This window comes from Hylobates moloch, unplaced genomic scaffold (assembly GCF_009828535.3).
Source record: "Hylobates moloch isolate HMO894 unplaced genomic scaffold, HMol_V3 SCAFFOLD_4, whole genome shotgun sequence".
NCBI classification, from domain to species: Eukaryota; Metazoa; Chordata; class Mammalia; order Primates; family Hylobatidae; genus Hylobates; species Hylobates moloch.
This window is the reverse complement of record NW_026652279.1, coordinates 77,742,433-77,768,499: the sequence shown is the minus strand read 5'-3', so window position 1 is coordinate 77,768,499 and position 26,067 is coordinate 77,742,433. Positions and strand designations below refer to the sequence as shown.

General features: G+C 33.3%; 1 protein-coding gene across 1 annotated transcript in view; it reads right to left on the bottom strand.

Annotated features, from left to right (window-relative positions):
- ROBO1 (roundabout guidance receptor 1) overlaps positions 1-26,067 on the bottom strand; it is a 1,210,998-nt gene that overhangs the window by 1,008,145 nt on the left and 176,786 nt on the right. The window contains exon 3 of the mRNA XM_032150402.2: positions 15,331-15,468. Coding sequence (XP_032006293.1) covers positions 15,331-15,418 — 88 coding nt within the window. The 5' untranslated portion in view covers positions 15,419-15,468. The remainder of the gene's footprint in view (positions 1-15,330; positions 15,469-26,067) is intronic.

Sequence of the window (26,067 nt, the reverse complement as noted above, 5' to 3'; positions counted from 1 at the left end):
CGTGCATGGTGCGCTGCACTGACTGTCCTGCGCCCACTGTTTGGCACTCCCTAGTGAGATGAGCCCGGTCCCTCAGATGGAAATGCAGAAATCACCCGTCTTCTGTGTTGCTCACGCTGGGAGCTGTAGACCAGAGCTGTTCCTATTTGGCCATCTTGGCTCCACCCTCTCTTTGTTTCCATTAATAATTTCTTTAGTTGATATTTGTGAATCTGTGACTTTTACATCATGTTAGTACACTCAGGTTTACCATATAATAAATTTAATTAAATGTATCCGTTAATAAACTATAGTTTTAGGTTCCATCTGTAAATCAAAGTCTATTATGACATATCATGATAGTGAATCAAATTTTATTTATAAGTGAACTCCTCCAAAAGTCATAATCAACTAAACACAAACAAAAAGTGAACACTTTTTTAAAACAGACAAAATAAAACTAAAAACTTAACTTCCTACCAGACAGTAACAAACCAAACTTTCTCTTGGCCAGTTCTAGTAAACATTTCAGTATCTCATTACATGTTTCCTTAGACCACTGATTTTCAAATATTTTTTGCAATCAGCATATATTTTCTGTCTTTGTGTTTTTAAACAGAGAAATGAAAACAAATAGTGTGTATGTATGTGTGTGTATATATATATATATATCTATATATAAAATTTTCTTGTTGTAAAGTACTTCACCAACACTGTAGAAACAGAGCAAAATTCTCCTTATACCAAGATGCCTAAAGAAAAAAAATGTAAGTGAACAGGCATTCTTCTGTTTGTTTCATGGCACGCTTCCAAGTACTAAATTTTTTTCATGATATATTAAAGTGTTTTAACATAGTCATCTTGCTAAACAATCTAGTAATAATTACAATAAAATCATCATTGTAGTCTAAATACACATCACAGTGTTTACAACAAGCATTCACAATTTTCATGTATTTCCCTTGTTTGCCCTGAAGCATCACGTCACTGTTTGAGTAGAACCAACAGTTGTAACCTGGCTGTCTTACATAACTCCAAGGCAAATTCTTATATATTCTGTTGAATTTTAGTTATTCTCTTTGATTTATTTTATTTGAATTTGATGTGAAGTTATATCACATCTGTTTGTCATAGCATATTATGACTTCTCTATATAGCTTAAAATTTTCTGCTCACTAAATACTGTATCATCTGACATCGTACATTGAATAATCTGCTGAGACTTTTGAAAGGGGTTACAGACAGTGTGTAAGACCCGCTATTCTGAAGAAGTTAATTATATTTATATTCATTAAGCACATTAAAATTTATCTCCTGCATGCCATGATGTTTTTTCTTTTAACTCCTCCGTGAATCTGGAGCAATTCTCCTTTCCAAACATTCTATTTTCAGTCATTGACATCATCATCCAGGCTCAAAATGAGCAGATAATCTTTCACCCATCTACAATTTTCAATCTTGTCCATATTTCCAAAATCTTACCAGTGTATATGTTTTAAAAGTAATAATAGCTACTCTTTATTCATTGCCTTCAATATACAGGACATCGTATTAGATACTTTACAATCTTTATTTAAACTGTACAGCACCACCACAAAGTAAATATTGTCTAGTTTAAGAAAACAAAACAAAGAAAAAAAAATCATTTCAAGTTTCCCAGGTTTAAACATTTCACATGGCTGGTAGAAGTATGACACTAAAACCAATGCTTTTGGTTAACATTGCCCAGTTTATTTGCTATAAATAAAGTAATCTGTTAAAATGGATGATTATATACACACTTGATGAAAGCTTACAAAAATGAAATGGGGAAAAAAGGTAGTTCCTCTTCAAAAGAGATAGCTGAGTACAAATATAAAATGAATTGAGAAAAAGATTAATTCTAAACCTTGTGTTTGAAACTTGAATAAATCATCTGCCCTATGGTCGTTATAAATTACTTCCAGATTATTCTATAGTTTATAGAGCTGCTTCTGTGAACATCCAGAGAACATTAACAATTTGGCCAACATCGACTTGTTCCATCTATACCAATAACACTTCTGAATTGGCCCACCTATCCTCATCAAACTCCTTGTTTCTTAAACATCTTTTCTTTTTACATAAATTGTCTCTGGTCTACTTTTTCAATCTTAATTTTTGTTTGTCCTGTTTTAACTATATTTAATATTTTAAGGCTTCAAGACTTAATTTTGTGATTAGACAATACATAGTTTCCAATTAACATGTAAAATAAAAAATGTTATTTGTAATGTTGACAAAAATAATAGGAATATTACCATTTTCACATTTGATTCTCATTCCATACATCAGGGCTACAGAAGATATTCTTTTTAGCATCATTTATTTACACTGAAGACATTACAAGGGGGCTTTTATTCTACATGTTCATGTCTTATGTAAACTATATTATGTGAAAAGAGAAAATAATAAGTATTTAAAATTCTTACAAATAAATCTAAGTGACTTCGTGTTTAGCGATGAGTTTTTGGTGTAACACCAAAAGCATGATCCATGAAATAAGCAAAATTGATATATTGGATTTCATTGAAATGAAAAAACTTCTGCCCTGCAAAAGGCAATGTAAGGAGGATAAAGATATAAGCTAAATACTGGAAGAAAATATTTGCTAAATAGGTATTTGCATAAAGGATTTGAATGCAAAGTTTACAAAGAAGTGGCTGGGCGTGGTGTCTCACACCTGTAATCCCAGCACTATGGGAGGCCAAGGTGGGCAGGTCACTTGAGGTCAAGAATTTGAGACCAGCCTGACCAACATGATGAAATCCTGTCTTTACTAAAAATACAAAAAAAAAAAAAAATTGCTGGGCATGGTGGCGGGAGCCTGTAATTCCTGCTACTCAAGAAGCTGATGCAGGAGAATCGCTTGAACTCGGGAGGTAGAGGCTGCAGTGAGCGGAGATTGCGCCACTGCCCTCCAGCCTGGAAGACAGAGGGAGACTCTGTCTCAAAAAAAAAACAAAAAAAAACAAAAAAAAACAACAAAAAAAAAACCTCTTAAAACTCAATAAGTAGACAACCAACCCCCCAAAAAAGTGGGCAAAAGTCTGAACAAATAAACACCTCACCAAAGAACAAATACAGATGACACACAAGCTCAACAATATTATATACTATTAAGGAATTAAAAATTTAAATGCCGAGATACTACTTACAGATGTATTAGATAGCTAAAATCCCAAACACTGACAACACCAATTTCTCAGGAAGATAAAGAGCAACAGGAACTTTTATACATTACTTGTAGGTATGAAAAATCATACATAAACAGTTTGACAGTCTTATAAAGCTAAACTTAGTCTTACAATAAAAGTATTTTGGCAGAAAGATACAATAAAACTATAGTTGTAAGTGTACAATGCCAAAAAAAAGATTCAATGAAACAAGTTTCACTTTATTAGCAAAATTGATTCAGTGAATATAATCAACTTATTAGTCAGTTGCTGGTTGATTAAGGAGTAATACTGCCTTCTTATTAGTATTGGTCAATTTTTATTATATCTACCATTTAATTGGTAAATACTTAGAACTATTTAACTGAGAAATGCTCCTGTCTGTATATGATTGTTTTAGTAAAGCTTTGAAAGTAAAGTGTAATAAAGTCAATTGTTGTTATTCAATTGACATTATTTAGATCCAGCAAACTCGTGGTGAAACAGCACAGTGTCTACTGGAGCTACTTTTTTTCTACCCAGAATGCCTGCAAAAAAAAAAAAAAATTATACAGCTGCCTAATAATCATAATGCGCATTTCAGCTCAGTGCATACTAAAAAGTTTCCTGTCACGATGGTAAGATTTTAAGAGAATTTGCTTGGTTTTCCAATGAACAGGTTTCTAAACCTCAGAAAGACACTTCCATTTGGAAGAAAAAAGTGAGCCTGTAAATGGATGAATTCTAACCACAATTGTATCACTATACTACGTTTTTCATTATGTTTGCCACATTTGTGACTTTAAAATAATAATCTATTAAGAACTAGTTGCCAGTGAACATTCATATGCTTCTGTTTAGTAGCTTTGAGGAGCCTGCGGATTGTGTCAGCTCAATTTCCCTCTACATATTGTATTTTATCAATACAAAGACCCTTCCTTAAACAACATTTTGACTCTGAAGTCTTATAGTAGATGTCATCTTGGAATCACTATGGGCCAGGCAGTAATTTTGATGTGACTGGCATTGACTGTGATGTGATTACTTGGTCATAACTGTTCATATTGTCATTTCAGTTGAGTTATGTGCATTATTAGGAATACACAAGTTGAGCTTGTCACTTAAAATGTATTCTATAATTCCAGTATAATTGAAAATTGTCAGTAAATGTTATTGTTACTGAAGCTTAGAAACAAAATTTCAGCCTTAGATTTGACATTTGTGAAGGAAATATTTATTGTTCAAGGGATGGTCACAGACTTACAGGTTCTTATGAAGCAGAAATTATGCTACTTGAGAAAGGAAGACACCTTTAGGTAGAGGAAAGTGTCCATTTCCTGAGAAATTTCAAAAGAATTGCTTGTTACCTACCAAACTAGATGCAAGAGAAATTGCCAACTCTTTTGGAAAGGATGAAAGAAACTTCAAAGCAATGAGAGATCGGTCCAACTAATGTATTACATGGAAATATCCTTAACTTATTGTGTCATGGGTTAATTGGTAGTTATATTCTTTTCTTGGACATATATAATGATGCATCTTAGAATCATTGTCTTGTATGCAGTTTATTAAAAGAACATGGAATCCGCTACATAAATTATTAAAGAAAAGTAACACAACTTTTTACAGTAACTATCTAGAAGCCTGAATTTCTCAACATATTAGAAAAGAAAAAGGCAAGAAAAGAAATAGAATGTGCAGTGAAAGAGATAGGAAAAAAGTGATTAGAGTCATAAAGTTATGACTATGGCTAAAACACCTATGACTCCGGTGATCAATGTGACCTCATGGACAAGGGCAGCTACACAGGGGATGACCTAGCTACTGATTCCACTTTATTGTATTAGTGATGCTATGTTTGTATCCTCTGCTTGAGTTGCATGTCAAGCTAAGAACTTCAACAAGATAAAACATTAAAATAAAGTTGAAAGGCCATTTAGATGGAAAAATGATAAATTATATTATATATTCTAGAGAGTTATTTTCATATACAAGGAATTCAGTCATTTGTGTAGATACATTGCCCTACTAACCTGGTAATTCAGAGAATGACTATTAACACTGATGGAAAAATGTCATGTCATAATAAATCTTATCCCAGCCGGGCTCAGCGGCTCATGCCTGTAATCCCAGCACTTTGAGAGGCCTAAGTGGGCAGATCACATGAGGCCAGGATTTTGAGTCCAGCCTGACCAATATGGTGAAACCCTTTCTCTACTAAAAACAGAAACAATTAGCCGGGCGTGGTGGTGTACATCTGTAATTTTAGCTATTTGGGAGGCGGAGGCAGGAGAATCACCTGGACCCTTGAACCCAGGCGGTGAAGGTTGCAGTGAGCCGAGATCACACCACTGCACTCCAGCCTGGGCAACAGAGTGAGACTCTGTGTCAATAAATAAATAGATAAATAAACAAACAAATAAATAAAAATCATTAATCTTATCCTCCTTTTAAGAGGATAAAAATTTGTTACTTTATATCAGCTTGTGTATATTAACTAGATGTATGTAAGGAATTTAAAATGAAAACATACCGTTTTATACATAAATGAATTTAAATATATTCACTGATATTTTATATATATGTACATCCACACACCCATATATTGTGACTCAATATTTATATAAGTATGTGTCACTATATATATATGGTCACATCCTTCAAAATTTGCAGTGGATACTCTCTTGGGAAGAAGGCCTGTTACAATACGTTTTTACATTTTCAAGTCCCATGCATTCAACTTCTTCTCATCTCAAGTTTTTAATATACATTTCTCATTTTAATAGTCAAGAATGCTCATTTTATTTATGAATTATTGATTCAGTAACGGAAACCTTTTTCAAAGCAATTCTTCCACGTGAAATCAAAGCGCAGGCTTGTTTATATAACAAAGGATACATGCACGAGGCAAGAGGAAAAACACAAACAATGGGAGAAAACAGAATCAATGAAAGCTCACTAGGAAATCTAGAAAAAATAGTTGAATGAAGTAATGACAGTGTCTCTGGCAAATAGAATTTTGTTTTTGTTTTTGTCTTGTTTTTTTTTTTCCCCCAAGGCTTTCTCTACCCTCAGGCACAATTACAACAGCTGTACCATATAGCCTCTATCAGTCATAATCTAGGTTAGCGCCTCTTTCTATTAACCAAGCAATAGAGGAAAAAAATTACTTATATCCGTCCATATGAGGCACTCTGTTTGCTGCAATGCATTCTGATGGCTTAATTAGGTGGACCGTGTGGCACGTGGGGTTTTTCTAACCAGTTTCATCACAAAGACCATATCATCAAAGTAGAATAGTCCTGGTCTCTGCAGCTAGATTACAAATACAAGTTTCTTCATTGAGTGTCTTGAGGCCGATGTGTCTGTTAGTTTGCTTCCATCTACTTAAACAATTAAATAAAGCTTTACACTAGAAGACCAAACTAATAAAGAGACACAGTACCGAAGTACAGCTGGCAATTTCTCTAGTTATTAAGATCTCATCTTCAACTGATTGATAGTCTCTAGAAAGCAACGAACACACTATTTTTCCCTTAAGTATCTGTTCTCTTTCAAGGCTTGCCACTTCTACTGATAGAATTTCCAATCATTTGTGATACCACACACAAATTTATACATATAAACACACACATGTATGTATATATTTAAGTAAAAGCTCAAGAAACATATAGAATGAAAGAACTTTAAAAAAATTACTGTTTCAATAAATATAGGGTACAAATCTTAAGCAACATATTCACATTGAAAGAACAAATCATATATATACAACAAATATGTTTGTAGTCATTTATTCCAGTTTGGTTGCAATATTATTCTTATGAGTGTTACTTTTAACTTGGTTAAAAGTACCAGTGTTAATGTCTATACAAGAAACGAAGTAAAGAATATATGCATATGCACACATATATCTCTATTGTGTTATGGTAAGTTTAAGTAGCATTTTCAGTTTATTATGAATTTAAGTTAATCAAGAAATGTAAACCAAATACTGGTTTAAAAACCAATAGAAATCCTATAACTATTATGCTCATATATTTTCTATATGATATTTAGAATCTAATATAATTTATAATCTATGATATTTATACTCTGTTATTCCTTTTTCATCTCTATGGTCCTATTCAAATGTTGCCATATATTTTTATGCAACCTCTTCTTATATATTCATTCATCAACAAACATTCAGTGAATAATTTTTAGCTCCCCCTTACTCTTTCAGAGATCAAGAACCTATCTGAATAACTCCAGAAGTTTTTTTTTCTATATTCTATTATAATAATAATTTATTGTAATGAGACAATTTGATGTGTAATTTGGTTTTTAATAGTTTTCATTCACAGAGAAGGAAAACAAAAGAGGACACCAAGATTGACTATCTCATTGACATGGTCTCCTCCAAATTTACCAGAGAGACTTGCAACAGTCAGTCTTAAACCTTTATTAAATTAATAAATCAGAATAAACTTAATTTACCACTTTTCTACTTGAATCACGATTCTAAAATATCATCTTATTAGGTTACTCTCCTTTTAACTCTCTCATTCCTTCCTATTGTCCAGAGTTTACAGATAAAGCTGCCCAGCCAAGTACATGAGGCTCCTCCGGATTTGAACTTTGTCTCTTTCTGAGAACATTTCCAAACATTTTTCAAGATATGCCTTTACTTTCTACCAAACCAAATAAGTTGTCATCTTATACACTTGGCTCTGCACCTTGGCATGAGCCTGAGATTCTCCTTCCTACTCACCCATTTTCAACCTCGTAAAACTCCTAAAGCTGTAGTGTAATAAACAGCAAGCTATTTATTAGGCACCTAATAAACATGAATGTTTCAATGGCTTATTATCTGCTTGTTTACAAGATCTGTGAATTCTTTCACGCCATCCTCAGTTTTTTACTCTGGGTTCTAGTGCACATTTGGCAAAAAGTCCTATTAACATCTAAGACAAGATCTCATCCTTGCTAACGTGTATGTTTTCCCTCTATAAAATACTTATGGATAGTGGTCATTCTAATTAATATGGTGTTCCTATTCTGAACACAGTTTTCTTTAAAATTAGTGATTAAGTTTTTAGTTAATAGCCATTAAGTTTATTATTTAGTTATTAAGTTTGAATTAACCACTTTGTTGACATCATATCTATTCTCAAGGGGAAAAAGAATGTAAGGACAATGACTCTTACATATGGCATAATGATTAACTTTGAATATTTAAATTTGAGGAAATGTGTCTAAGGGTGGATATTTGGTTAATATTAACTACAAATTATGATTTTTCTTTTCATGAAATTGAGTTTTAATGAAGGGCTATAGTACAGCAGATAAATATAATCTCTGCCCATTTATTCATGAATTCTGGAGAAATAGCTTAAAAAGATATTTCTTCCTAAGGAAGAAGAAAATGATAAGATCATAAAGAAACCATATATAAATGTACTCATTTGGAAAAGATCTTGAATCTTTCTTGAATACCCAGAAGCTGTAATATAATTGTAATATTGATTTAAACAAAATGTGGCATAAATTAAGAGACATTTGGTATCATTAATCTACTAGTGTTTTTTTTAAAAAAGATATCCACATTAGCATAGGAAACACAAATGATGTATGAGAGTACTCTTGTTCTGAGCAAAATAATGATCGCAACAATGAACTATGCAAGTAATTTCAACAACTGTGAATTGCATGTGCACATAGCTGGGCATCATATAAAACGTAAATTGAAAACAGAGGAATGCACCTTTCGGAGCAGAGCATCACCCTATCTGCAGAACATTTCTGTTCACTCTAGATATTGCCAAGGTATAGTGTTTCCTCACTCAGGCCAAATAGAACAGAACCCAAACCAAAACAAAGCAAAAAGTAATCGAAAAGATAAAACATTCTGTCATTTTTTACAAACCCATATATTTAAAAATTTATTGCTAACGATTTAGAAATTAATTCAAATAAGCTCTCAACTTGGACTTCACGAAATACAGTCTGTATCATTATTTCACGTGGGTGAAAGAACGGATAGATAGAGTCTGAGTCAAGATGAACTTATTTTATCTATATGTGTGCATTATCATACATGCATATACTACTAGATATACAGGCATATGTTACATACGTACATGTAATATATATACATATTACAAATATATATGCTTTTACCTGGACAGATCCCTAAAGTACTGTTGAGCAGTTTTGTGCAGAACACAAATAAATGGGAACTGAGTAACTGACTTCCATTTCTCACCTTTGGGGGGAGTTTTATTTTCTTAAAACAAATAAACAAAAAAACAAACCAAGGAAGAAAGTGCTTGCTCAGGTATTTCAGAAATGATTGACACTATGCTTGATTACTAAATCAATGAGCAGAGTGGGAGGAAAATAAATTCATCAAATCACAGGAGTCTAACAGTAGATAAATGTCCTGAGTATATAACAAGAGACTTCCATGATTTGTAGGTGGGTAAGTGTGTGTGTGTGTGTGTGTGTATGTGTGTGTGTATGTGTGTGCATACACACACATACACACACACATACACACACATAAACACTCACATACACATGCAATGTGATTAGGGATGTGGGGAATGTGATTAGGGATGAACCCTCTGCAACCTTCACTAAGAACCACAAGCAGAAGATCTCTTTCAGGGGATCCATTAGCCCACACCTGGCACTAGCTCATTTAACTTTGCAGAATGATGGGGGATAGGAAACACAGCAAGTCAGTATCAAGTGAGTCATCAGCAAGAGAACACCCATCTAACAGCTTTTTGATCTGGGTAAGTGCATTATTACTGTTGTTAAAATTATACTATAAAAAGTAACATTCAGAGAATATTTGATTTCTCTTATGATTTTCGTCTATGAGGTTTATATAATGTGTAAAGGTGAGTTTTTGTTGCATTTTGTTTGTAGTGACTATTGTTTTTAGGCAGCACATTTGGGCATAAGTCATGTTGATATCAACATACTTTTAAGATGATTTTATGGAAAAAGGGGCCCATAAAGGCCAAATTGTCTAAGGCTTCTATAAGTCATAATACAGCCAGGGTTATTAGTTTCTTTTTACAGAATGTTTGCATAATTAACATATTATTCTAGTTTATTATAAATGTCCAGCTACTTAATATCTGAATTAAGATTTTGCTAAGGCTTGGACAAAATTTAGGGGGAATTGTACCCACTAGGCAAACTTAACTTTGAATTTCATAAAGTCACTTTCAATATTATAATTTAAAATTCACTGATCTGCTTATTACTTTGGTGGCTTTGTGTATTGAGCTAATACTTTTCATCCGATAGGATATATTATGTTTTTCAATCTAGAAATATTTATTATAAGATGAAAATAACAAGAAACATAAGCAAAACCAAAGCAAAATCAACCAGTAGTGGCATCAAATCTGCTCCTCCAAATCCTTGCAATACAGAAAACAAATATCTCCAAATAACTTTTTCCCTTTCTCATGGAAATCTGTCCTCAGAGAATAAATATTCTTGAAGTGTACTCAACATTAAAATAAAATCAACTCAAATGTCTAAAGCAGAGCTTCTCTAATTTTCTGCCTGTTAGATAATTTGTAGATACTTGCAGAGCTGCCCAAACTCTTTATTTCAGTGATTCTGCCATGGGCCCTAGGAATCTTTATTTATTTTTTACTTTTTTAATTATACTTCAAGTTTTAGGGTACATGTGCACAACATGCAGGATCGTTACGTATATAAACATGTGCCATGTTGGTGTGCTGCACCCATTAACTTGTCATTTAACATTAGGTATATCTCCTAATGCTGTCCCTCCCCCCTCCTCCCACCCCACAACAGGCCCCGGTGTGTGATGTTCCCCTTCCTGTGTCCATGTGGTCTCATTGTTCAATTCCCACCTGTGAGTGAGAACACGTGGTGTTTGTTTTTTTGTCCTTGCGATAGTTTGCTGAGAAAGAATCTTTATTTTTAAGAAGCATCTCAGGTGCTTCTGAAAAAATAAATCATAGAAAATGTGTTGAGAGACAACTCTCTAGTCAGACAAATTTGTCAAGTAGCATGTAAAATCAAATTACTTTTGTGTATAATACCTCTATCAATGCCTAATTTAAGAGTTAAGTGTGTTTAAGTACTTTTATACTAAATGTGATATTATAATGGTATCTTTTTATGTTTTTCAAAATAATTGACTACTTTCTAAATAGTGCAGTTAAAAATTAAACTGTTGCCTATGAACAAGCAATCTCTACAAGTTTTAAATGACATATATTTTCCTAATATATGTTTCTTTGCCATAGAAACTAATCACAAATATTGGAAAAAAGACATACCCGTGGATCATAAACTTTGTAAGAAGCATGCATGCAACATTACTTGTTAAATAAAGTATCCCAAAAGAAATTCCTAAAGATTCTTTCACATTTAGATTTCTGGAATTTATTTACTTGCAATTTGTTTTCACACTTCAAAGGAGATTTTTAAAAATCTGAAATAAATCCTCGTCTATTCAAAATGTATTGAGCATATGAAAACTAAAACAAAAACAAAACTTAGAAATATATGGGAGTTGTATGTATATTCATTGTAATTTCTAAAATTTTGCATAAGAAATTTTTTTTCACAATTTATAATTTATGTATGGATGATTCAGACCCAGTTAACAGCTCTTTTCAATTATCTTTGGGGGGTATAACAGCAAGATACTGAAGTGGTGGTCGATGGATGGGTGGCGCAGATAAACAGTAAATCATTTCAGAAAATTTCACACTCGAGGCTTGTTGACATGAGTCAGGGACAAGGAAATAACCCAGTCAGCACCTGCATCTTTAATGAAGGACAACACTGCTGCACATTTAGAGTATGGAGAGGAAAAGATAAATCATGCTGAACTTTAAAGTGGCCTGTCTGATTTATTCAAATAGAAATACAACCTTGTGGGTTTTTCTCCATGTATTTTCATTTAAAATATTGCAATATAAACCTAGAATTCAACTTTATTTTTTTTACCATAGAGGTTTTTTAAATTTTTTAATTAAATTCCACTATATGTGAAATATATGCTTTAATAACATATCATTTTACATTTGCCTTTCATTGTCTTCCTGACATCCCTGGCAATAAAAGGTAGATGCTTAAAATGTAAAGATTGGTATCTGTCAGATTCCTTTCCTAGCAGAAATTAAGTCAAGGCGTGGCATAGTCCAGATCCGGCATGCCTAGAGAGATAACCTCACGTGGTTTAAGAATATATTTCATTTGTCAATTAGAGATGAAGTAAATTAACACGAAAAACATCTACCAGTGGTTTTAATAAAAAAGAGGTGGGTTTCAATGGGCTCAACATGCAATGAAAGCAACAATTCAAATGGCTGGCAAAGGCCAGTTATTCTTAGACTCTATTTCTGAATTATTTCTTTTCTCTAAACCAATTTATTTTCAACAATAAGAGTATTTCTTGATTTACTATATACAAGTAATTTGTTTGCCTTCTCATATACCAACCATTTCATATGCAATGTTACGAAACATAATAGCAGTTATAAAAATGTATCATACAGGGAGACAAAATCAAAAATGAAAAAAAAATTGAGCTGGGCGACCCATCAGTTCCAGACATTACATTCAAATATTTTAATATTTACTTACACCAAGTAACCTAGCCACAGCTTGAAGTGAAAACATTTCATTGTTGTGGTAATAAAATAACCCGCAGTGAGCCAATGTTTTAATTGCTCTTTTCTTTTGCACCCTGAGAAATCTTGTTCCGGTAGACACCTTGGCTGATGATAACTCAGAGTCAAGTACTACAGAATATAAAATTCTCCTTTTTTTTTTTTAGAAGCATGTTACTTTTTTTTATTTGTCTGATATCTTTACCTTTTTGTTTATTATTAGAAATACATTTCTGATGAAGGAGACTTTTTTTTCTTAAGAGAAAGAGTGGAAATAAATCAGTTGAATAAGAAATTGCTTTTTTTTTTTTTTTTTTTTGAAAAAAAGACACTAACATTTTGCCTTCAAAGCTAATCCGGTTTTTGCTTCCTCAGAGATATGCTCAATTCAATCCAGATCCAAGGTCTCTAATGAACATATTAAAGCTAGAAAACCAAAGAGAAGAATCCAGACTTCTCTTCATTCTGAGATTAATGAAAGGAGGGGACACTCTAAGACCAGTGAGTTCTTTCCGTAGATTTTCTCCCTAGCCTGAAGCCAGCGCCCCTAGATGGAGGCAGTTATGAAAATGACTTCCACTCTGCGGGTGTTCTTCTTGAAAAGCTAACAGCATATTTCTTTTGACAGGTAAATTACTTTGAAATGTTTCTTGAACTCTGTAGTCCTGAAAAAAAAGGCATCTAACTGTATGCATCCCATTTGAGGTTACCCTTATTTCTTTTTAAGAAAGTGTTGCACCAGAATGGGCCCTGAGTAATCAATTTGTGCGGTAAATTTTTTAACTAACTGATAACCAAACTATCACCTTTGTAACCAATCTCTACACATTAAGTTAGACAATGAAGTCATATACTGTAGATTTACAAGTATTTGCATGTAAAATAGTAATCACAGAGGTGTGACAGCTTTTGCCCATAAGTGTTCAAGTTGATTTTTCTTCTCTAAAATTATGCAATATCCTTTTGAATAAAAAAGGTAACATTTTCTATTCCCTAGATAAACCTTGTACCTTCCCACCATATATATTCATACACGCATTCCTTCTTCCACTAGATAGACACAGGCGGTTCAAACCTCACTTAACAATTTTGAATTTTGATTTCTTGCTCAATAACTACATCACGGAATAAATTTGTTGACCCATAGGAGGAGTTATTAGCTGGCCATACAGTTTAAGGGGAATGATACCTAAGCTGTATCCGTATCTGTGTTTATCTGTAGTTGTAGTTTTAAAAACACTTTCATATCCTCTTTATTCTGACAATTTACAAAACAGTGAATTACTTTGTACCTATATTTGCCTTTTCCACATATTTAAGAAATGTATGATGTTTTCTTTGGTTCATACACTAATCTTAATACTCAACAGAGTCGTAGCAAGAGAAGGGAACGTAGGAACAGGCTAAAAATAACAAGATGTAGTAATTTTGGTGGGCTAACCTAATTTGATACAAATCATTAAATGTATTTGCTTACAACAGACTTAATTAAAGTTTCTGTATCCTTCAATCATATGAAAATGTTTTTAACAGATATAGAAATCATTTTTTTCTTTACAACTCCCTTATCTTCTAGTTCAAAATGTCAATCTTAACCCAGCGCAGGGCACAAGTGAAGCACCAGGATTTTTTGAAACCTTTGATTTTGTGTGGATGAACATGACAAGCTACATATAGTTGCTGAATATCAAAATAAATATGACCACAACATAAATAAAAACAAAGTTTCATGGTATGGTCTAATGAAACATGGTATGTTATTCTTTCACGAATAACATGGCTAAATTTTGACATATTAGATGTATTCAAATTAACTTCAATTTTTTCTGTCTTATCTAAGAGGAAACTTAAAATTATATTTTGATTAGTACATCAATATATTTTTGTATTTTCTGCTACCATACATTGGATCTAATTAATCCCTATTGAAACAGTATCAGTAAAGCATTTTAAAGAAATGCTATTCTATACCATTAATAAAATTATGACTTCAAGGAAATAGGTTTCTAACTTCACCCAAAACAGTGGCAACTACCTACGGCAGCAACACAGCGGCATGTTACATTTTTATTCTTACATTGTTCAGCCTGTTAATTAACATGTTACTACTCTAAGAAATGTCAGTTTTCAGTGTTTCACTTTTTTGATGTCCCCTTTCTATGGTACTGACATGCATTGTGGCTTAGCTTTCCTCTGTGTGTTACACATCTTTTCCCTACTGTAATTTTTCTTCTGCCACTCTAATTCACTTAGTTAATATAACACTCCTTACACGTTTCAGCACAGTGACTTTTTCTCGATGTTCTGTTTCTCTTGGGAATTAATAAAGTGCTCTCTGTTCAAGAATAATAATTTGACCCCTGAAATTGATCAGCACTCATACTCAGGAAGACATTCACACAGACTTACAAGTTCCAAAGGAAATGAACAAATTTGATTTGCAACACACACAATAAAAAGTGAATTTAAAGCAAAGAAGGAATACTGGTTAAGTATTGATGAAACAAATGCACAGCACTTACCTGGAATAAGCTGGGCCACAAACAGGTGATTTGGGGATAAGCTGAGGAGTGATATTATGACCAAAAAAGGAACATGTTTCCATTTCATCTTTGTCCCTTCCTTGCATTACACCCAGCCAGTGATAGATAATGTGTTATCTGGGGAGATAAAAAAAAAAATATTATTTTGTAATGGTTAGCTATGTTGAGAAACAATTATTTTGTGAAACACTGCAGTTCAAATAGATTTGAAATGTCATTTTTTGAAATAATGAAACAAAATTATTACATCACTAAAATGAATATGAATTGTATAGATACATTTCATGATACACATTTCAAACAAATGTAGTATTTATTAATTTTGAAAACTCATTTTCAAGTTAGATATTAATCATCAATGATTCCTTGGTCTTCTCTATTCTTTAGAGGATGCCAGATAAGTGATTTTTACTTTGATTTCCCACCAATTTAGTTGGAACACTCTCATCACATTTAGAAAACTCTGAAATTAATCATTCATTAAACAAATATTTACAAACAACTTATAATGAGTCAAGCATTATGCTGCTTTGGTGATATAGCAGAAAAAAAACTTGCTTTTCACCCAGGTGCATAAACACCTTGAGGCCAGTTAAATTATGCGAATTCACAAACAGATTTTAAAAATTACTAAGTGGTCTATTCTGAATATGACAGAGAAACATAACATAGTATCCCCGTAAAAAAACAAAGCTTATAATATTTGGGAACTTTTTAAGAGATAATAACAAATGACAGCACAAAGCTACAAAAATATATGCAGGTGACTGGTTAATTAATTTTGCCAGGGAGAATTGACCAAGCTTATATGGAAGAAGTGGCATTTTGAGATATGAGATAATATCCGATAAGTATGAAATAAAACAATACTATTTAGAGGTTACAGTATGAATTTTCAAAGATGGTATGTATATACATAAATGTCATGGTATATTTATTTATATATCAATTTTATCATAGATAGGTAGATAGATGATAGACAGGTAGATACAGATCTATTTCATGATATAATGACATATTTAGGCTACTATAAGGAGAGTTGTTGTTTGGCTGGATGATGGGGTTTGCCAGTATGTAATGTGATAGGGAACTTAAAAAATAAAATGGGGCAAGTAATGTAGGTGATGAGGAGCCACTGAGATTGTAATAATAGATTATAAAATGACCTAAATAATTTAGAAGATAACTCTGGTAGGAACAGACAAGTATACTTGGCAGTACTTGGCAAATTTTAGATTTGAGAGTTGGGAAGTGGAAACACTTAATCTTTTAACAGTTTTTTTACTATTTAGTCAAAAATAGATAAACAAATCTAGTACTATATAAAAAGTAATTTGCCCACCCCAATGAAGTTCTAACAGTTATTTTTGTGACACTCAGAATCACAAATTGAAAAAAAGATTACTAATTTATTGCTGTAGGTTAACTGGACATAGCTATTTTAATTTGTCTATTTGAGTTCAGCTGTCCTGATTGTATGACTTATCAATGCAGAGTTAATTGCTAAGTTTTCCCCTAGCAAAGCTGTCTAATCCTCTTGCCAGACAGCTATAATCACCTGACTTTACTTGAGATATTTGGAGATTATTTCCTCTCTCTAAAATTTTCTGTAAGCAACTTTGATCTGAGCTAGAAACTGGCCTCAGAAAACATGCGTGGTTACTGTAGTTTCATATTTATTGCCCGACTCGTTTGTCTTGGGGTTAATGTTCTCCTAACTCTCCTTACCCCAGTATATCACTCATCACTGACATTATGTAACTACATTATAAACTAGATTAATATTTTTACTCTTTAATCCATACTATGCAGTTATTAGTTTGTTCAAAAGCTCTTTTACAGAGTTATCCACTGAATGTTTTGGCTTATGATCACATTTCTCAGTGAAGTATAAATGATTTGTTCCTCCAGAGAAAATGTGTAAGTATATTGTGTACTGGTCATTTCTGCTTGGCTGGCTTTCGATATAATAGTTGCCCTATCTTCTTGGTTTCTGCTTGACTAAGGAGTTTCTCAGATTCCTCTTCTCTCTAATTGATTACTGAGTGTCCTAGACATAGAGTCCTGTTTGGAAAACACCCTAGACCTCTGGTTTCTTAAATGCGTATAAGCAGTTGTATCTTAGCTCTTGATGTAAATAAAAACATGTATGAATCTCAAGGCTATTTAGAACTCGCTTATTACTTAAAAATTTAGCAGGATTATATTTGTTAAATGATATTTTATAGTACATTAATTGAAAATGAGATTTTTGTTTCTGTGGCTAATTACATTTTAATTGTCATTTATTAATAGTGATATATAGCTTGTTTGTAGCAGGCAGCTATTGATAAAATAAAGAGCCTAATCAAACACGCACATTTTCACCTTAAAAAGAATGCAATAATTACAAGAAAATAAGCCTGAATGTATAAACACTTACTATAATTGAATTCCCCCAAGTTATATTATTCAACAGGCAGATATTGTTTCAAATATCTGTAAGGTATTATGATTAATATTCCTCGAATAAATTTTCATGATCTAGGACTAGTTCTGTGAATTTATGTAGTAAGTGGCTAAAAACATAATATGATTTTTAAGGTAGTACCCACAAACCAGAAATTATGAATCAGAAATGGGAATTGCATTATTAGCTATTCTGCACTTATCATTTCAGTACTTTGAAGTTTTGGTTTGCTTTTAATAGATTTTACTTTTTACAATAGCTTTGGGTTTAGAGAAAAATTCCTTCCCTGACACTATTCCATTCCCTGACACTATTCCACTCCCTGCCCTTGCATAGCCTCTCCCACTGGCAACCCCCACCAGAATGATGCATTTGTTACAACTGATCAACCTGCATTGACACACCATTATCACCCAAAGTCCATAGTTTACATTTAGGTTTACTCTTGGTGCTGTGCATTTTATGGGTTTGAACAAATGTATATGACACATATCAAACATCATAGTATCATACAGAATAGTTTCACTGCCCTAAAAATCCTTTGTGCTTCATCTGTTCATCCCTCCCCCTTCCGAACCCCTAGAAACTGCTGATCTCTTTGTTATCTCCACAGTTCTGCCTTTCTTGGAATGTCATATAGGCATAAACATAGAGTATGCAGCCTTTTAAAATTGGCTACATACGTCTTTCGCTTAGTAATTAATATAAATTTAAGTTTCCTCCGTGTTTTCTTCTTTTCATGTCTTGATAGCTAATGTCTTTTCAGCACTGAATAACATTCTATTGCCTGGACGTACCATGGTTTATTTATCCATTTACCTATTGAAGGACAGCTTGATTTCTTCCAAATTGCGGCAATTATGAATAAAGCTGGAATAAATATCCATTTGCAGGTTTTTGTGTGGAGATAAGTTTTAAACACATCTGGGTAAATAATAAATAGTGTGATTGTTCAATTATATGGTAAGACAATGCTTACTATTGCAAGAAACTGTCAAATTGTCTTTCAAAGTTGTTACAGCATTTGACTTTCCACTAGTAACTGGTAAGATTTCTTGCTGTTCAACATCCTTGCTAGTAGCTGGTGGTGTCAGTGTTCTATGTTTTGGCCATTCTAGTAGGCATGCAACAGTATGTAGTGTTTTAAATTTACATGTCCTTGTTGGCATATGATGTGAAACATCTTTTAGTGGCTTATTTATCATCTCATAATCATCTTTGGTGAGGTATTTGTTAAGTCTTTTTTCTCATTGTTGAGTTTAAGAATTTTTTTTTTGCTTGCTTTTGTTTTTTGAGATAGTGTCTTGCTCTGTCACCCAGACTTGAGTACAGTGGTGCTATCTTGGCTCACGGCAACCTCCGCCTCCCAGGATCAAGTAATCCTCCCAACTCAGCCTCCCGAGTAGCTGGGACAACAGAAGTGTACCACAACACCTGGCTAATTTTTTTTGTATTTTTTTGTAGAGACAGGATTTTACCATGTTGCCCAGGCTGATCTTGAACTCCTGAGCACAAGGGATCCGCCCGCTTTGGCCTCCCAAACTGCTGGGATTACAGGTATGAGTCACTGCACCTGGCCTTTTGTTTTGTTTTGTGTACTTTTATTGTATGTTTTGAATAACACCATTTTATCAGATATGTCTTTTGCAAATATTTTCTTCCAGTGTGTGGCTTGTCTTATTTTTCTCTTGACAGTGTCTTTCATAGAGTAGAAATTTTCAATTTTAATAAACTTCAAATGATCAATTATTTCTCAACACCTTGAATTTTTGGTCTTTAAGAATCCTCTCAAGATGAAAGTCCCCTAAGTTAGGATATAACCTTATTAGCAAACACACTAACCCTTAAACCACACTAACCCTTAAAACCACACCTTTTGACATATTATCAATAAGATAATTGATTTCAGTGAAGAATGTGATATAACCATATTTGTATGTTCTTTCAGTATTAAAAATAGTTAATTCAACAAGAAAAAGCACAACACCTTTGAATACCATATGAACATGTTTCCCATGGATGTGTACATAAAGTGCCTATTTTTAAAATACTAAGAATATATATACATATGGCTTTGAATTAAGAAAACTAACACTATATGAGAAAAGACAAAGATTTACAACATACCTTTTTGAAAACATGTGATTACCAAATTGTTTAGGGTAATTTAAATGTCTAAAATTATAATTTACTTTTAAGTTATGTGTATGGAAGTAATATAACCAGTGTTTTAGAATCATAGAATGTAGATTCAAATTGTTCCACTGCGAATCCTAGCTCACCACTCAGATAATTGTTTGACTTACATCAAACAATTTAAACTCTCTTAGTCTCATCTTTCTGAAGTGTAAAATGTGAAGAAGAATAATAGCCACATCACTGGGTGAGATGTGTGTAGAGTGCTTATAAAAATGCCTGCTCTATTTCCTGGTATCTACTAATATTGATATCAACATTATCACCAGCTTCAAATAGCATCCAGTGAAATTCTTCCAGGGTAATGACAGAACCAATTGTGTATTTGTATTTGCACATTGCTTCATATTAGAATAGTATTGGCTTAGGTCTAATTTGCAAGAAATTCGAGGCTTGGATTATTTTAATGAACTTTATTGAAAGGTAATATATTTATAAGATAATCTCATTTTAAGGGTGCAGTTCAATTTTGACAAATGTACAGAACCATGCAAACTCCACCACAATCAAGATATAGATCCTTTCCACAGGGGTCTTAATTGTAAAAACTAATATGTTATATACATATGCTGTTCATATGCACGTGTTGCTAATGTTTATTTTCAAGTAATATAATTACTAATATGCTGATCCATCCCCTGCTAATAGGAGGGTGATTTTCTCAAAGAAACGTTTCAAAATATATTTTAGGAGAATCTTGTTCCATGGATTATTAATAAAATTTCTTAGAAAGGAAAAAAGTTTCACATATAATTAATTTAGGTTAATGCATATTTCAACAAAGTCAAAAACATTTCTTTGAGCACGAATTTCGTATTACATAAGAGAACACCTACATTTCCTAAATTTATCAGTGCACGACACCTATTTCCTCTTCTGAAACTCTTCAGCCTAGGTGGCTCTCTTCTTTTCTTACATATTTGGAAGGACAGTAACTGTTAAAGGTTTTCCTTGTTCTGATCCAAAATTGGTTTTCCTTTAAGTCACCCTACTCTCTTTTGTCTTCGTTTCCAGGTAAAAAGAAAAAGTGCTCTGCAAAACCAAACTATTGCAACCTTTAACTCCAGTGCCTCTGAGATCCTCCTGAGACGTGTCTCAGCCTCCTAAGCAGCTAGGACTACAGGTGTGCACCACCACACTTGGCTTTCTTCTCTTTTTCTTTTTACTTTTTTTTTTTTTTTTTTGTAGATACAGAGCCTGTCTATGTTGCGCAAGATGGTCTCGAACTTCTTCTGGCTTCAAGATCCTCCTGATTTGGCCTCCAGAAGTGTTGGGATTACAAGCATGAGCCACTGGATGTGGCCTCTGTCCTAGTCTTAATAAAGAGAATAACCATGGCTTGTAGAGTAAATTGCTATGCCTAAAGATTGCCTGTCCTTGTGAGATAAACAACAAGAAAAGGTCAGCCTCATTGTGGATTTTGCATGTAACAGATGAATCACTCAGCAATCTACACATTGGTAAAGGAGATATTCTTCCTCTTTACATATGAGATAGACCGCAGCTTGGTCTACCCAAATAGGACTGTAGTCATAGAGCTCATGAAGGAAAATCAATCACCCAAAATCCATCTCTATTTAAATCAATCTTTGTAATGTTCTAGAGTTTTGTGAAAACTAAGAATGCAAAGTTTAGGTTTCAGGAGCGTTATAAATACATGAATAATAAATATTTTTGAACAGCTAATCTATGGAGAGCTCTGTGCCAGGCAGTGGAAAGTCAAATATGTGTGAAATAAATATACTATCTTCATGTCAGAGGAGTAAATCATTCATTACACACGCACGACAAAAGTAAAAGAGATTAGGTTGGTGACACGAGGAAGTAGTCAAGGTGGGAAGAGGATCAGGCTTGAGCTAGGCTCTAAAGGGTCTGTTGAAGTTGCACAAGTCCAGTATTGGGTAAAGCTATTCAATGAGGGTATGTGTGATGTGTACCTAATTGAGGTTACATGGAAGGCTTTTGTGTAAAGGTAAAAATAAATAATATGTGATGTATGTGTAGCACTTCACAGTTTACCTATGTATTAATCTATTGATGTATGATGTATTAATTATTATTAGGAAAATAAGTCATAATATATTATCTTTCATAGGAGGATGCAAGTTCAGAATCTTTAAGTAACTTGTCTGCAAGAAAATACACAGCAAATACAGTAGATTGGAACCAACTCCACTATGTTTCTCACAACAATCGCAAAATGTCAGAGAATTAGAAGGTATTGAATGCAAGACTAAATTCCAGGCTTTTTCTTGTCAGTGGTTACTGGCATATGGGAAGATGAAGCTCAGCACACATTGTATAACTTGGAGATTAAAGTGACTTCAGATAAAGGAAACCATGTAGATGATTCTTAGCATACTATAGTATGTATGGTGAAGAGACTCTTACATACAAGTCTAACTGGTGGGGAAAAAAGTAGAAATAAACATTAACTATATTGCAAAAGAAAGGCAACAGTTTGTTGAGAAACAAGAACACCAAAAGTTAAAAAAATACATATGTCATACTATTTCCAAAATCTAAAGCTAGGAAATGGAAAAGTTAATAAGAAGTGTGTGTGCGTGTGTGTGTGTGTGTGCATGCACGTGTGTGTGTGTGTATTATAAATGAATGACTAATCTATACCTACTCTAGAGTTCTGTAGATAATAATGTGTGTATAAGTCAATAGTTAACTCTACTGATAATTTGCTACTGCTTCTGTTTAGTTGGAAGTGCCTTTCATGCGTTTCACTTGAAATTTAAAAAGCCAAAAGGGTATAATACCTTCTAAAAATGCAGGATTAATGCTTTCAAATAGACGAGGCAAACTGGACAAATTACTATCAAACTCTTTTTAACTTTAAGTACTTCAAACATCCTATAATAAGTATATTATTTTAAAATGGCATACACATAAAAATAGAGTACATAAAGCACAGTTTTAAATCTGAATTAATTAAAACATTCTATTATTTTTCATATATTAAAAAGCCTATAATTTGTTTATATTACATTTAGCTTAAGTACTTCACATGTATTTGGGAAACTCTTTCCTCATAGAAACAGGCAAATGCTATACCTTTAGTCTGTTTAAATTATGCTAAACTCCAAACTATTACATCTTTGACTGAAAGCATCAGTACTAACTTTCTGACTTCACTTATATACTTGGATTTGCTTTACAACATGAGGCAAGAAAGGCAACTAGTAAGAAAAGACTGTTGGAAAATAAGTTTAAAATTAAGACTGAGAATAAAATATATGAATAGAAAGTATAGGAGTGATGACAAGGCAAAGACACATCTTGAAAATTGGGCAACAGAGTTTAGCAGGAGTTGCAGAAGTAAGGATATTTGCAAGATTCTCTAATTTGTCACCTCATTTCTTAAAGATTCCTTATATGTAGGCACAGCTACATTATGAATCACAGCCGTTTTATTTGGACAGATCATGGGCCTTATTTCCAATTAAGCTTCCATTCATTTCATGAAAGACTAATTAATTCTCATCACACTTTCAGGATACAGAAAATTTTAAACACACTTTGAAGAAACTCAGGGAATACTGATAAACCTCAGGCTGTATATCACAAATGTGGTAATTTGAGATTCTTATTCTATGTCCACATTGTACTTAAGTACCTGATTGAGGTCAGATAAAGAGTCAAAGACATTCTTTAAAACATAATCTGTAAGTACACTTAAAATAGTACATCTATTAGTCTCATGTAGATAGATATGTTATTGATTCATAATACAGAGAAAAAAAATAAGTAATCTGAAGCACGCATCCTTTTAGAATCTTATCCTTCAACCTACACCAAATTCAGGAAAAGTAGCATTTTGGCAAATAGAGCTCACGTTATGCTATACTCCTAGACTTCCAAAAATTTTAACTTCTGGTTGTCTTGTACGTTTCACTGTGTTTAAAGACATTGCAATGTAATTGATTGCTAATCAATTATGAAAAAAAAACTTTAAAAAGTAATAACAAATATCAGCAAAAATAAATCTTACCATCCTATTCTGTGTACTTTACTATTTAATTTATTTTATTTCATTTTTACCACCTCCCCCACCACACAGTGGCTGCAGCAAGCCTCACCCAAGGAGAGTCTGAGCCCAAACCTGCCTAACCCTCTCTACCAGCCCTGGTAGCTCAATACAGAAGACATGAACTCTTAGGAGCTCTATGGCCCCCTCCATCACCTGAGATTTTGGGGCAAGCATAGATCCCCCTACTACAACCTCAGCTGGTGCTCTCTTGAAAGAACCTCCTCCTGGCAGGAGGCCAACAAACTCAGGCCATTGCAGCAACTCATAACAAAAGAACCCTGTTTCCAGGAAGGAGAAAACGACAGCTAATTCCACTGCCTGCAACATCCTAGCTAACCAGAGGTCCTGAGCCTATCCAAGTGACAACTTCACTGCTGGCACAACCAGCATTCGAGTAAGCCAGGACTAAATCTATTTACAACCAAGGACTCTCACAACCCACTTCACTCCCCTGCCACCTCCACCAGAGCAGGTGCTGGTATTCAGGGCTGGCAGACCTATTCTGTGTACTTTAGGTTTTACTGTATTTTATCGCTACAAAATGAGAATCTGAAGTATAAGATGGCTTTTATAACCCTGCATGTGAAGTATTCAAAACACTGATTGACATCTTCAAATAAAGGACTAGATGAAGCCTGAAAAGAGTCAAACTAATAATCATTAAAAGTTCTACTTAATCTTTGATATCTGTTCAGCATGTTAAAGCCAGCACTGTAACATGGTTTAAGGCAGTAATTGTATGACTTTTGGATTAGATATTTTTAATATAGTGCATTCTTAGAATTCATAAATGCTTTTCAAGATTAAAATATAAAATCAATAAAACAGTAAGATGGTTGTCAACTGCTGGCTAGACTATGTTATCAAAATGATGAAAAAGCAGCTATGTATAAAAATAAACCTAATGTTATATCCACAGGGCATGATGAAGATAAACACTAGTTTCTCTAGTGTAGCTGCCATAATCATTAAAGAATCGATGGCAAATTAAACTTACAAATCCTTAGGGGCAGGGGGTGGGAGAAAAAACACAGCAGTAAATGCAGAAAGGCTCAAATCAATTTTTCACCCTAAACATGTGAAGTTTATTAGTATTGCTAACATAAAGGCAAATGTAAAGACAGAAAAACGGGGATATTATCTTCTTTCACTTTAATTATAGGGTTGCCTCAGGCAGAATTAGTTTTCTGGCTTGCTTAAAAAATATTGCATTCCTATATTAATAGAATTATTTAAATAATAAAGACAGTTTTAAAAGATGATCTAATGAAAAGTAATAAAATATAGTCTATCCAAATTTTTTCTTTTTCTTTCTTATTTTACAGCTAAAATTAAAACTGTCTACATCATGCATTTTTTTTCAAAATGAATGTTCAAATTCACGAAGATGATTCCTTAAAAGTATACTCATGTACACCAAGGCAGAAAGAAAGCAATTTTCAAACAAAAGCAATTTTCAAAATGTTGTGCTTACACTAGATCAGTCAGATGAATTCTATGCCCACTTGACCTTCAATCATATTGTCCATTTCATCATTCTGATGAAAATTAGTGGGACGCATGATGTCTGGTCATCCTAGCTAAAGTGAATTCAGTTGCAGACATATTTTTCTGAACAATATCATCATTCAAGAAATGTAAGATGGAAATACACATCAATAACATCAGTGTTCTAATAAGTGTTGCCTCTGATGAGTTAGATTTATCTTAGACTGATCACAAAAATAGAATAAAAAATGCCTGAACATTGGTTTGGTTGAAGAGAAGTTAAATATGAAGCTGGTCTGTCTTGACACATGTTGAGAGGCAGAGGTGCAGAGTGGTAGGGAGAAAAGAGAGTGAGAGAACACAGAATGAGAGAAAATTAGAGAAACAGAACAGTTGTTTAGCAAGCATGTTTAGCTGGCAAATCCTGGAATTAACAACAAACGAAGTATACAGCAAATGAGGTAGTTACCTCCAGAATTCTTTTGCTTTTAGAGAGTGTTGCTGTGATCATTCTCTTCCCTCTGTTTAGTCTAAATGAAAAAGA